The 13,668-nt window shown below is 38.3% G+C and overlaps 1 protein-coding gene across 1 annotated transcript in view; it reads right to left on the bottom strand.

Moving 5' to 3' along the window:
• Positions 1–270: 270 nt before the first annotated feature.
• The window catches only part of trhr2 (thyrotropin releasing hormone receptor 2), a 28,249-nt gene continuing 14,851 nt past the window's right edge, over positions 271–13,668 (bottom strand). Inside the window, exons 5-6 of the mRNA XM_007579188.2 lie at positions 12,108–12,231; positions 271–1,187 (exon numbers count right to left, since the gene is read on the bottom strand). Of these exons, the coding sequence (XP_007579250.1) occupies positions 633–1,187; positions 12,108–12,231 (679 nt within the window). The 3' untranslated portion in view covers positions 271–632. The remainder of the gene's footprint in view (positions 1,188–12,107; positions 12,232–13,668) is intronic.

Genomic DNA, 13,668 nt, shown 5'->3' with positions numbered 1-13,668 from the left:
GTTAATTGTTCAATGAAAGCTTCATAAACAACTTGAGTCCTGAAACACATTTTCCTTCAAATATTGTTCTTTTAAAAATAAAGCTTCAATACAGAAATCTAAGTTTGGCCTTTACTAGCCTAAGAAGATTAAGGCCAAAGAAAAAGAAAATTCTGACTATAATCCCATTATTCTGTTTTTAAACTCAGAATTCTGACTTTTTGTTTCTCAGAATTCTGACTTGTATCTCAAAACTTTGATTTTTTTTCCCTCAGAATATTGAATTTTTTTTCAGAATCCTGACTTAAATCTGAGAATTAAATTTTTTATCTCAAAATTTAGAAATTCTTTCTCAGAATTTTGCTGTTCTTTCTCACAACACTGAATTTAATCTCAGAACTCTGATTTTTGATCAGATTAAAGTCAGAATACTGATTAAAAAAAAGTTGTTTTTCCTCCCAGCGTTCATAATCATCTTCCGTACTATTGTAACATATATTTTTTTTGAGTGTTATTAAATACAGTTAAATAAAAAAAAGCTGCAGCCTCTTAAAATTGTGTGTATTATATATATATATGTTCGGTGGGTATTTGAAGATGAGTATATCCATATGGTACAGCATGATAATATGGAAGTATCTACATTATTCACATTATTTACTGGTTCTGTCTGCAGAACCAAGTGTTTTGTTAACTGACTGATCCATTTCCTGTCCGCCTCCCTCCAGCGTTTCTCCTGGTTCTTCTCTGAAGCCAATATGGCTGCCGTCAGGTCGATGATCGGCCGTCATCCCGTTCGCCGCCGCCATCTCCTGATGTTCGCTCCTGTGGAGCTTCGACGTCGAATCCGAGGAAGGCTCCAGGACGGCCCGTGTCTCCTTTCCATCGACTTGGTTGCTGTTGTGCAGGGCTGGCCGCGGGTCTCGAAGGGTACCAAAGCAGGTCTGGGCGGTGGACAGCGTCCGCTGGTTCCCCTCCACTCGCTGGCAGCTGTACAGCCCCCGAAACGCAGAGCGAAACTTCTGAGACATGGCGTTGTAAATCACCGGGTTTATGGCGCTGTTGGCGTAGATGCAGGTCCGGCAGAACAGCAGGAACCAGGAGTCCAGGTAAGGCGTGGACACGAAGGAGTTGATCAGAACCAAGGTCCGGTAGGGCATCCACAGCAGGGCGAAAAGGATCACCACCACGGCGAGCATCTTCGTCACCTGCAGGGCAAATAAAATTTTAAAAAGTCTCAAAATTTCTGAGTTTTTTGGCAGAAATTTACTTCTTTTTTCTATCTACAACAGCCCTGATAAGCTGCAGAAGAATCAGACATGCAGCAGGAAAGCTGGCAAAAATATTCTGAAAGCTAGTAAATAAAATTCTGAAAGGGATCCACTATACTATTATAATTACTTCAGATGTAAAAGCTACAGAGAAATACTGTCGGCCGTTTAGTTTCTGATAAATTAGATTAAAATATTGTCACATGGATAAGTTCCCCCTTGTTATTGTGACACAGTGCAGCCACAATGCCACGCAGAAAAAGGTTTAACACCTGCCTTTGATTTTCTATTTCATAATAAAACTACAAATGTGTCCATCAGACTCTGTAATCTTACATTTGAAAACTAGAATTACTGGAATATTACAGGAACTTATTAAACTTTTTATAATTTCTCAGTTTCAAATGAACATATTCTGCTAATTATCAGAAAATTGTTGTCATGAAACCAAAACAGACACTTTCAAATGAGCATCCGAATGAAGACTAACGTCAAAAAGTTAAGAAAAAATGGAGAGAAAGGGAGAGAATATCTACAGAAGGATAAAATAACTGGATACAAAGCAGGTGTGATGATAAACACATTATGAACAGGTGTGAAGTCTGAGGAGACAGACAAAGAGAAAGCATAAAGAACTGAAAAATATTAACAAAACCTGAGATACAACCAGAAACAACCAGCTGCACCACAGGCAGCCCCTCTTTTAAAACGTAAAACATGATAGAAATAAATTATACTAACTTATACCAGACAATAATTAATTATCGTGCTTTTTTTTAACTTGCTTCTCTGAAAAATCAAATGTGTTAGTGCAACGCCAAGATGGGAAGAAACCAAAGATGGTCTTAGAAACGCAACCATTCAGACGGCCATCATTCCCAGTAAAACAAATAATTCAAAATGAAACAAATTTAAGGCAGATGCAAAAATTACAAACTCCCCAAACTTTGGTCTCAGACTTTGTAGGTCACAGTTTGCATGTTACAATGCTGAGAAAAACATCATTAAACACGTTTTAACATGGGAGGGGAGCTGTTGTGATTTGAGTTTCTCTGTGGGTTTAACAGCTGTTTCGAAATGTGATCAACAACCAGAGATTACTAACGGCGGACAAGACGAGGTGGTAGGTGGATGATGGCGAGGAACGTTTTTAATGACTTAGTGCATAAAAAAGGTATTAATGCATGATTTTAATTACATTTCATAATGAATGGAAACACTGCAATTGTGATATTTAGTTTTTTCAACATTATCGGAATATCAACATAATATTTGGGTATATTTGTAATGGAAATGTTTAGTTACCTTTGATTCATATCAATCTGTATGCCAACTTTTCTTTACTTTCCTTAGTTGCTCTTTGACTTGCCAACTCAAGTCAATAACAATGTGTTTTTCTGCATCTTTGTCAGTTTGTTGCTACAGCTGTGCATGCTATCAGACATCAATGATCTCAGAGAAGCAACTGTTGCCACCCATCAATCTGGGAGGGATTACAAGGTCATTTGCAAACTACTTCTCCAGTAAAAGATTATTCACAAGAGAAAAACATTTAAGATGGCAGCTAGCTGTGTAAACAGATTGTAGAATACAAAGATTTACTTTCTAAAATTGGTGAAAACAAGCTCAGAGGACACAAATTGTAAATAATTCCCCCCCAAAAATCACTGAATTATTCAGCCACAGCCATCAGAAATGCACAAAGAATGTAGAACTATGCAGTGATGCTAAACCTCAAAGGTCCGGTCCAATATGAGCTGATGGTGTCGTTCTAATTTCTGTGATTAGCCGTGATTGCTTCGTGATAACTGGAATCATCAGCATGTCGGAGGAAGCACGAGCAGACAGAGTTCTCGCCTGCGTGGAGCATTTTGACACCAATTATTAAAATGCTTTGTGTGTCTCTGAGTGGGCGCTCTGAGGGGGTTAATGAAGGCTCATTGGGTAATTGAGTCATTGGAAAAATAAAGAAAGACAGGCGACACGGAGTGGGATGTGTGCAAAAGAAAAAGGGAGAATTAAATCATTTGAAAAGTAAATTACAGAGTCTATAAGTTACCTAACAGGTGCAAAATATACCAGGAGATGATGGATTTATCACCAGAAAGAGTCTGGAGAGCTGTACCTCATGAGGTACAGCTCTTTAAACAGAGCGGAACATCAGGAAAACAACTTTACTGCAAGAACACAAAATCATACCAAGTATTTTCTGTCTAGTTCCAAGTGCAAATATCTTAGTATTGTGCCAAATTCAAATTTCGTTTTTGTACTTTTATTTGGGTATTTACAGCGCCTTTTTAAACCCGAGCACTTAAAAAAGACAAAACACGTAGCTGGTTTTGGGCTATAAGTTCATGTTTTTTGGTTTCTGGAAAATGACCAGTTTCAAAAACCTGGGGAATGTAATGCCACAAACTAGCAGGAACTGCGCCGTTACCTAGCAACCCCAGCAGAGTTCCGCCGGTTACTTAGCAACCACAGCAGAGTTCCACCCATTACCTAGCAACCCCAACCAAGCTCAAACACATTTAGGTGAGCTTGTTTTGCCACTGTATGTGCTGTACAATGGCTGCTGGAAAAGAAAAGCGTTTCATTGTTGACTTACCATCCAGAAAACAATTGCTGCATTTTTGTTGGTTGTGCAGGAAGTTCTACTTCTGGTTTTCAAATATCTATAAATGTAGATACTTGACTTGCAGCCATTTTCATAACGAACGTGGCTAGCAGCACCTTATTTGGATTTAAAGTGACAAGTCACCCTAAAACAGCTCATTCTGAACGGATCTGAGCTGAGAAGACTAAACTCTCATTATCCAAGAATGATTTTGTGAAAAAAAAAATGCAATGAATATGATTTCTATCACCTATAAACCGAACTTGTCCAATAAAGCCTAGTAGATCACCTTTAAAATAAGACAAAAGTAACTCACCAGTAACTGCAGTAACTTTTCAGCAAGATATAGAAGCTTGTTTTGTGTCAGTAATTTCTGAATATTAATTAAAAAGTAATAGTTCCAGTGGAAGATTATTTCACTTATGACATGGGGAAAATGTCTTATTAATGAAATTCATTCTAATTTGTTCAGTCTCTGCAGGTGTGCATGAACCTGCATGATACGCCTCCAAGCCAAAACTCGTTGGCAACACACATGGTGATCTCTTTTTTTTTATTACTGAAAAATCTAGATTAAAGTCTAGAAACAAATCCATCATGAAGGAACATCATGAACTCTAAAATCTAACTACCCATCATTATATAAAACCCAGGAACAAACCAATGGGAGAGAGATTCCTGTTGAACACCTTTGTTTCGATGCTGTGCAGAACATTAGTTGCTCCCTGGTTGCTATGGAGATATGCGGGGATTAAAATGAAAGTGAGGCCCACCCCTGGCCTCAGAGCGGTTCTCACATCCTGTGGAACATCCTGACTGCGGGTTAACAGCAGCTCTGGGAGGCAGGACTCATGTCACACCGACAATAAACACGCATCTGAAAGTCCAATTAACGGGCAGCTCGTTAAAACACTCGCACACAACTCTGCTGAGTCCCACACCGGGAAACACTGATGGTCCTCTGCTTCCTGAAGCAGAAACTTTTCAATTAAAATTCTCACTTTTTTTTTTTACAGCAGGCCACAAATATTGTTGGAAGTTGCTAAGAAAACTTTTGTTTAGTTCCAGTACCAAACCAAAGCAACTTTTCTCAACGTTTCTGCTTCATTTCCATCACATTTTTTTATTTGCTGCTCCACCTACACACATATTAAATAAATACATCAAAATTCTCAAATAAAGTTATGAATATGGAGCTCCGTAGCCCAGTCACACTTTCCTGCAGAAGCACCATTCAAAGTTTAAACAACACAAGGAACCTTGGTCTTTACCTGAATAGTGCAGCATATTGTTGTAAAAAATATTTTAAATGTAGATGCAAGTTTAAAAATGTGCGTCACCTCTCAGGTCTCATGTTTTTCATGCTTTCTGTTAGATATTTGAATTTCAGCGTGAAAGCCATTTTTCGAGATGGCCGACAGTTTTTGAGCCTTTTAAACTAATTATTGCTATAAAATGTTATTAATTTTCATAACTTAGATTAACTTAATGTCAAATCATATGTTTTCAACTTTGGTAATCTAATTCATACAACCTTAAAGTAATAATATGCAGCAAAATTAGATGCCAAAACTTAAACTTTGCTGTTTGCACGTCTGACACCATTCGTCAACTGGAAGAAGATAAAGTGTGACACAGACTGAGAAACGGTCGTCTTAATGGTTAGCATTAGCTTCTTCTATTTCCCATACTTGTTTGTGATTTAGCTTTGCTTCCTGCCAGTTTTTCCCTACTGGTGTGACATTAGATATTTTATATCTTTAGCAATAGCTTCCAGAAATATTTTTGATCTGTTTGGTGGGCTAGTATTGCTTCTGATTATCTTTTTTATTTGTTTAGCAGTTTAGTGTTAACATCTGATAATATTTTTATGCATTTGGTGGTTTTTTGTTAGAGTAGCTAAGATTCTTGTTTAGTAAATTAGCCTTTAGTGAACCTAACTTTTTGGTTATCCAGTAACTACTGCCAATTTTAGTAAAACATATAATATCCATTACAACCATGGCGGTCATTTTGAAAAACGTCCATCAGAAAAAAGAAACAGGAGACTAAGAAAATATATATGATTTCTGTGGCTCAAAACATGTAGGCTATGATTTGATTCATCTAACTGCTGATCTTGGTGCAAAAGTGTATTTCCATGACAACCGTAGTGTTCATCTTGAAAACGTATAACTAAATGTAATTTCTATGGCTCCAATTGTGTGATTTGGCACCAAATGTATTAATCTATGATAAATGTTGGCAAGCCCTAGGAGAAAGCAAACTAAATATTTCACTTGTGCAGATATTTCCTGTGAAAATGCCACAAAAACAACCTTTTTTGTTGACATTTTCATTAATTTTTATGTCAAAATGGCAAACAAGCCACAGCACTCAGACAGAAGCACATTAGACATTCCTCCCCTCATGGAAAAATGTTGCAAAGCCTCAACATTTTGCAAGTGAGAGACATCCCTTTGCACGCCGTGACCCTCCTTAACATCGCCGCTGTCTGGTGACCATGGCAACGGCTCAGACGTTTCCCGAGCCGCTGTGAAACCGCGGGTCAGCGGGGAGGGGATGGAGTCAGTCAGCCTGTACGGCTCAGGTGATTAGTCTTATCAGTCAGAAATAATGCCGCACACCCTCAGCCTTCCTCCGTCCCGTCGGTGCACATTTCTACGGTTCTGCTGGAGCGTGTCAGTCCGTGTTTCATACGCCTCATCGGAAAGAAAAGCCTGGAAAACAGCATCACGTGAACGCCCTCTGTCAGCAAAATGCTATTCGAGATAAGCTTCCAGGTCCAGGTGGAAAGCTGGGAGCCAAACGAGGCCATCTCAACAGGTGGATAGCAGAAAACAATTAACTGTTTAATTACTGCCGAGGAGGAGGAGAGGGTAGCCTCTTAGTTATACCTGCAGTGATGACATGCAAGGCTTTGTACACACCAGCCATGTTTGATCCGCTTTAATCCAAGTCCCGTCAGTTTGTCCAGAAAGTCCGGTTCGTTTGGGGAGATGTAGATGCGCAATCGAACCAAAAAAGCGATCTGGTCTGCTGCAAACCTCAGTCTCTTTTCGGTTGAACTGAACTCTGGTTTCAAAAGCAGTAAGTGGACTACAGCGCAGGGTATTCTGGGTAAATGCAACCAAAACAAACACACTAGTTTTGTGCTAGCAGGTGAAATGACTCATGGGTGTTTGCCAACAACAAATCACTGCTGAAATCTGATGCTACGTTGTTTTTGTTTACATTTCATGCTCAGTCTTCTTCACGTTTTCATGTTTCCTTCAGCAATTCTTGGTCCAGCGCCCCCACAGGCAAGGAGGGGAAAAGGTTTCTCAAAGGCTTTGGATCATTTGGCGCAGTGCAGTGTGAATGACAGCAGCTAAAAATGTAGCAAATGTTGCAATTTTGGTCCCCAATATATGACGGTCGAGTAAACATCTGCCAAAAAATTCAAAAAGGACATTTTTGAATTTGAAAAGTTCCCAATTTACTAGAAAAAAAATGAAAAGTCAAAAATATGTTCTATTAACCTCAGAAATGTCAAAAATCCAAACCTTGAAAAGTTTCAAACTCAGAAATTTCGTGGGTTTTTTTTGTATCTACAAGGTCCTAATACACTGTTTGTACCAGTCAAACCGAGTCTACCCCACTATCAAGTGGAAAAACTAATAACTCTTAAAATCAAGTAATCAGAAAGTAACAAAGTTACTTTTTCAAGGAGTAACTAGAAATTGTTTATTGTTTAGGGTCCCCATGAAACTAGGCTGTATCATTAAAAATACACATACAATAAAAGTAACTCAAATATATGATATATCAATAAGAATAAATCACAGTTCATATAAAATGTTGATAAATTTATACAAAGTACAATAATTAGTCGTTTCATTACTCCTAAAAGCTCTGCAGCTTCTTTTTAAAGTCTAACTTCTGTTCAGCTTTTATGAGAGTTAATGGTACACAATTCCAGTCTTTCATTACTTTGTAACTAAAAATTAGGAATTTGAAAATGTCCATTAACTGCATGTCTGGAGACATATCCATGTGAATTTAACTGAACAAGCAAAAACAACGGGCTTTAGAGCTTTAAAATTTTCCACGTTGAGAATAGTAGTGAAGCTAATTTCCTATCATGAACTTTTAGCTAGTCAAGATTTGACTGTATGGTATTTAACGAGCAGTTTTATTCTGCGTCAATTTAAATTTATCTAAGTCTTTATCAAGGCAACACTGGTGGACATATCTACATAAAATCATGCTTTGTTTGTGAACTTTCACTACTTTTTCGTAAATGAATTTAAAGCTGAATGTTTTAATTGTTTTTAAGCATCTGAGTGAAATCAGCGTGTAGCATTGGATGCTATCAGCAGCGACTAACCTTCAACATTTCCTCTCCTCGACACACATTGAAGAGATCAGACACGGAAAACTCCCTCAGAGATCAAAACTCTGCATTAATCTCCAGTCATGCAGGGGGCCATTATTCTTCAGTGTAGTTTATCAAACCCCCATCAGATTGAGTTGGCCTATCAAACAGAGCCAAAGAGCATGAAGTACCTTTTTGAAAGAAACAGAGGACTGAACTCATCGGCTTTATTAAGATCTCTTTTCCTCTCATTATGTAAATCTTCTGCTCTCACATGGAGCTCCTTAAACACACAAGATTAGGATCTGCTCTGCCGTCAGGTTCAGCCTGTTTTCATGCCGACACACACGGAAAGTCTGCAGGCTAAGCACTCAGCAGTCGTTAAAATCCAGGGTTGATGGTTTTAAACCGCGCCCCTGAGCACCATCTGTGGGTCAGAGCGTACTCTGAGCACTTTGGCAGAGCATGAGGGATCCGCTGGAGGTTTCCTCTGGTTCAGAGGTAAATATAACTTTGCTAACAAACAGCTAACACCCACTCCGGCTTGAAGCAGCAGCTGCAGGGCTGCTGTGTCAAAGCCATGAGCGTCTCTGATTCTTTAATGTCAGAGCTGACACTGTGAATGAATATTTGACTGTAAATAAACCGCTAGTAGGAACCATGCAGTGTGTGAGGGTTTTTACAGAGTTTCTTCAGGTTCTCCATGTTGCCAACAAACACCCGCTGGTTTTGTGGGTTTGAATGTGTCTCTCATTGTAATTTGTTTGCTAATGTCCTGTATCAAGGCAGTGGTTTAGCAGCAGAGGCAGTCGTCTGATGCTAAACATCCAGCGTCTTTACCTCCTTATCATGTCGCCGAGATCAGCACAAAGACACACAACCTGAAACAATTAATCTGATTAATCGCTATGAATCAAATATTTAAATAATCGTCAACTACTTCAGCAATCGATTAATCATTAACTGGAGAATATAAAAAAAGACCACAAAAAAAGACCATTTTGTTAAAAGAACACAGTCAGAATAGTAATTAAGCCAAAAATGCAAAAATATTATACATATTCAAGTGGCAATTTTACCTTCAGTTAGTTCAAATTCTGTAAAAATCTCCTTTTAATCACCTTTTGCTATCCAGTTATTGATAAAAAAAAAAAAATCAACCATTTAGCACCACACTGTATTGATGTCAAGTCAAGCAGAAAAGGTTGAGTTTTTCACATGTTGATGTCGGGGGTATTTATTTTTTTTACTACAAAAGATCAAGCGCTGACTAATGGAATTCTGTCTTTGCTTTTTATACAGTAAAATGTTTATTTTCTTATTTAAAAAAGGAATTTGATTGATTGTATCTTTTAATGTATTTCTGACATTGTATAAAAAGGCTTAAATGACCATTTTTTTCCCGATTAATCGTATAACCGTAAAAGATCGCTAGCTGCAGCCTGAAGGCAATTAAAGAAACCAATTAACCAAAGTTTTGTTCTTAGACTGTTGATTATTTTTGGAATTAACCAATTAATAAATGGATGCAGAAGGTGTTTAATAGGATTTTTTTTAAAGGAATTTGAACCAGGTGAAGCTAAAACTTTGTTACTTTAGGATTTTTGGGTAGAGCACATTTACAGACAGTTTTTTTTCATCATAATTGCAAAATGTTAATATTTTTGTACAGCTTTGGCTTAGTTACTACTCCGAGTGTTTCATTCTTCTTTTGAGTCTTTATACTCCAGTTAATAATTAATCGATAACTAAATTAATTGACGATTATTTCAACAATCAATTAATCATGTTCAATCTGATTAATCATTTCATTCTTAGTCCAAACGGTGGTGTGTGATGGTTGTGTATCTTTAGAAAAAGGTTGGCTTGAGGAAATCTTGTGTCAAGAGGTATGAAGGTGCTTGCAGCCTTTCATGCGTCCACACAGAAACCCAGACTGACCCCAAAACAGAGGCATGGAGGAAATTATACCACTCTGCAAACACAAGATGACAAAGTTGTTTTGACTCGGATGTGTTATGAATCCAGGGATCAAGCTGTGGGAGCTCAGATTGACAGAAAATTACAGTCCGCGCTCTCCGCTGCTCATCTTTCAGCCCTTTTTTCCTGCTTCCCAGTGCAGATTGTTAGGAGGAGGCTGGCTATCAAAGCACTGATAAAAACATGTTGCTGCCTGCTTCAAAGCACAGTTTGATATCAGGAGTGGGGTCAAGACGTCTTCGCCTTGCAGAGGAAACAGCTCTGGTTGCAGACGAGCTGAAAGTCTCTCACATTTTCACAAAACTAAAGTTACTTCTGATTTACTGCAAAACTACGAGTTCACAGATTCATACCACTGGTCTGAAACCGGTTTAACAAAACCACACAGAAATACATTTCTAACTAAAGTAAAATCTGATGTGACTTTTTAAGACAGTGTATTAGCTCCATGGTGGATTGGAGAACAAAAAAGGAGTTAATGTCCACTAAAACTAGCAAATTTGGAGATTAATCTAGTAAAAACAATGAAAATTATGAGTTTGAAAAGTAAAAAATTAGCTATAAAAAACTGACATTTTCTGAGATTTTTTTTCTAGAAAATGTCAGACATTTTCTACAACAAAACTAGGAATTTCTGAGCTTGAAAAGTACTAAATTTGCTATTTTAAACAATTAAATTTTAATACTAATCTCAGAAATTTTCTGAGTTTGAAAAGTAGAACGTTTTCGACTTCTACCTGAGTGAAGTTGACAGCTCCTCCTTCTTCAAATTAAACAAAACTGGTTTCAAACGTGCAAACATTTTCTCCGCACTGCTATCAATTTTGCTCCCCCAGAATTTACAAAACCAAACTAATTTGGTGCCAATTTGTGCTACAAATATTTCAGCTGCACAAACATGGTAAAATAAATTTATATCAACTACCGTAAAAAATCTAAAAAATTATAACGGCACAAAACATTTTTCTGCACAAATGTAACAGTTAATTGACACCATTTTTCACTTGGTTTCGTAAATGTGAGCTGGCTGGTTGACCCTTCATGACCTGTGGAAACATTTATTAATATCTTCAAAATGATGGTGACAGAATAAATTAATTTTCTTACAGCATATAAACATCCTTTGGATGCATAATTGTGTTTCTCATGTTAAACTTGTTTGAGAATATGCAAAAATAATACTCATTTTAAAATTGCAGTTGATTTAATAGCTGGAAAGAAACAAATTTTATTTCTTGCCGTTTCCATTCATTTTCTGTTGCATCTAATAATGTTTAAGATTTTATTCTCTAGGCTTTTCTGTTTGTAAGAACATGATTAACATGAATACAATTTTTAGTACTATTGTTATGATTTAAAAAACAAAAAAAATATGTATATATATTTTGGAGGTACCGTCTTAGCCATATTATTCAACTTAAAAATGTTTAACTTTGTGCTTTAGCATGCAAAAATATTTTTTTAGAAGACATTTAGAACAATATTAGTAATTTAGAATAATTGATAATTAAAATTTTGTTGGTAGATAAATATGAAACAAAATGCGAACATTAAAAACGACCCTTGTGAAATAAAAAAAACCTCCTCCTCTTGTGCGGATCAGTGAAAGTCGAAGCTTTTAAGGCGAAAAAGCCTGAGAGAAAACAGAGCTGTCCAGAAAAACCATTCATTCTGGGAGAGAGCGCTTCTTCCATGAAACGCTTCAGCATCAAGACAAGAAGGCATTACGACTGTCTGCAGGGTAAAGGGCCGAGAGCTGATGAGACGACTTTTCTCTCAGAGAGCGAAGGGCTTTGACATCATCATCATCAGGCTGTCAAACAGAACCCGCGGGCCGGGTCGAGTTTAACTAAAATGGCAATTACGAGAGGGCTAAAATGCAGCAGAGAGTTAATGAGGCTCAGACCTGTTTCCTGGAAGAGACCGCTGTCTTCGGACGACCCTGCCGGGCCGTTCTCGCGGCCTCCGATGTTTCGCGGCAGCTCCTTCGCAGCGTGGTGGCGCTGGTTTCGGTGTGGCTCGGCAGAGGGCTGGGGAGGGACAAACAGCCAAATACAGGAGCTTTACTGGCGTAGGAGCAAAACAATGACGACCCTAAACTAAACACAACACCGTGGCCTTTTATTCAGGTTATTTGTCTCTAATGTTACCATATATTTGAAGTTTAAAACAAGCAAAAACAGAAGAAGTATGAAAGGGAAAAGGCTCTTCCATAGCCCTGTGTTCCCCTCAAACTGCAAATGGCAAACAGCATCAGGTCCTGGTAATGGGACACTAATCACAACGGCAGTAACTTTGAAACATTGGCTAGTGTTTCTCTAATTATTTGCATTCAATTTGGGCTAATTGAAAAACGGACAAAGCCACTGAGATTGGTCTGCAGGGCTATTTGATGAGCTCATTACTCTTCTTAAAGGGTATTGTGAATTAGCAGTGTCTGGTTCCAAGCGGTTCTGTAGCGTAGCAGGAAACAACTGGCCAGATGTGTCTCTGAAAGGTGTTATTGCTATATCAGAGGTACAACCTCTCGAGTCTTTGTTGGTCACTAAAAACCCTCAAAAGCAGCAGTATGAGTATACACAGGGAAGGATGTGGCACATCACTATGGACAGACAATGTCCCAATCAAAAACAAACCATTTGGTGTTCACTTGAACATCAGTTGAACTTCCTCATGGTCTGATGAGAAAGATCAAACCGTTTGGAGAAGTCAAGGTGCCTTTGACCAGTTCAGCATGGTGGTGCTACCATAATGCTGTGTGGCTTTGTTAATCCCAGTGGTACCAGTGATTTCCACAAAGTTTTCATATTCATTTTACCTCAAATTAGCTCCACAGCATATCAAATTGATCAAAGATCATTACAATATCAATATGTGAAGAACTATATTTGCAGTTGACTTCTTGAATGCAATATTTGGGAGGCTATAATATTTTAAAGGTGGTATATTATTATTCTTTGAACATAATAGTATCGATCTATGGGCTGTACAAAACATGTTCAACACATTTTTTTTGCACAAAATCATTCTTAGATGATGAGATTTTAGTCCAGTTAGTTCTACTTTCAGAATGAGCCGTTTCAGGGCGTCTTGTCACTTTAAATCCAAATAAGCTGCTGCTGGTGATGCCCTCCCACGCCCAGATCAATGTTTTCACTCACACTTGAAAACAGCTGCAAACAGGTGTGCAATTATACAACCGTACATCTTTGACTTCTGGATGGTAAGTTGATTTCCATCAGCCATTGTAAAATAAAACCAGCTGGCCAAACCTGCTGGAATTCTGCTGGGGTTGCTGGGTAACGGGGCTTGGCTCGGCTGGGGTTGCTAGGTAACGGGGCTGGGCTTGGCCGGGTTTGCTAGGTAACAGGGCTGGGCTCGGCTGGGGTTGCTAGGTAACGGGGCTGGGCTCGGCTGGGGTTGCTAGGTAACGGGGCTGGGCTCGGCTGGGGTTGCTAGGTAACGGG

The sequence above is a fragment of the Poecilia formosa genome, unplaced genomic scaffold (genome assembly GCF_000485575.1).
Source record: "Poecilia formosa unplaced genomic scaffold, Poecilia_formosa-5.1.2 Scaffold510, whole genome shotgun sequence".
Taxonomy (NCBI): domain Eukaryota; kingdom Metazoa; phylum Chordata; class Actinopteri; order Cyprinodontiformes; family Poeciliidae; genus Poecilia; species Poecilia formosa.
This window is presented reverse-complemented; position numbering and strand designations above follow the sequence as displayed.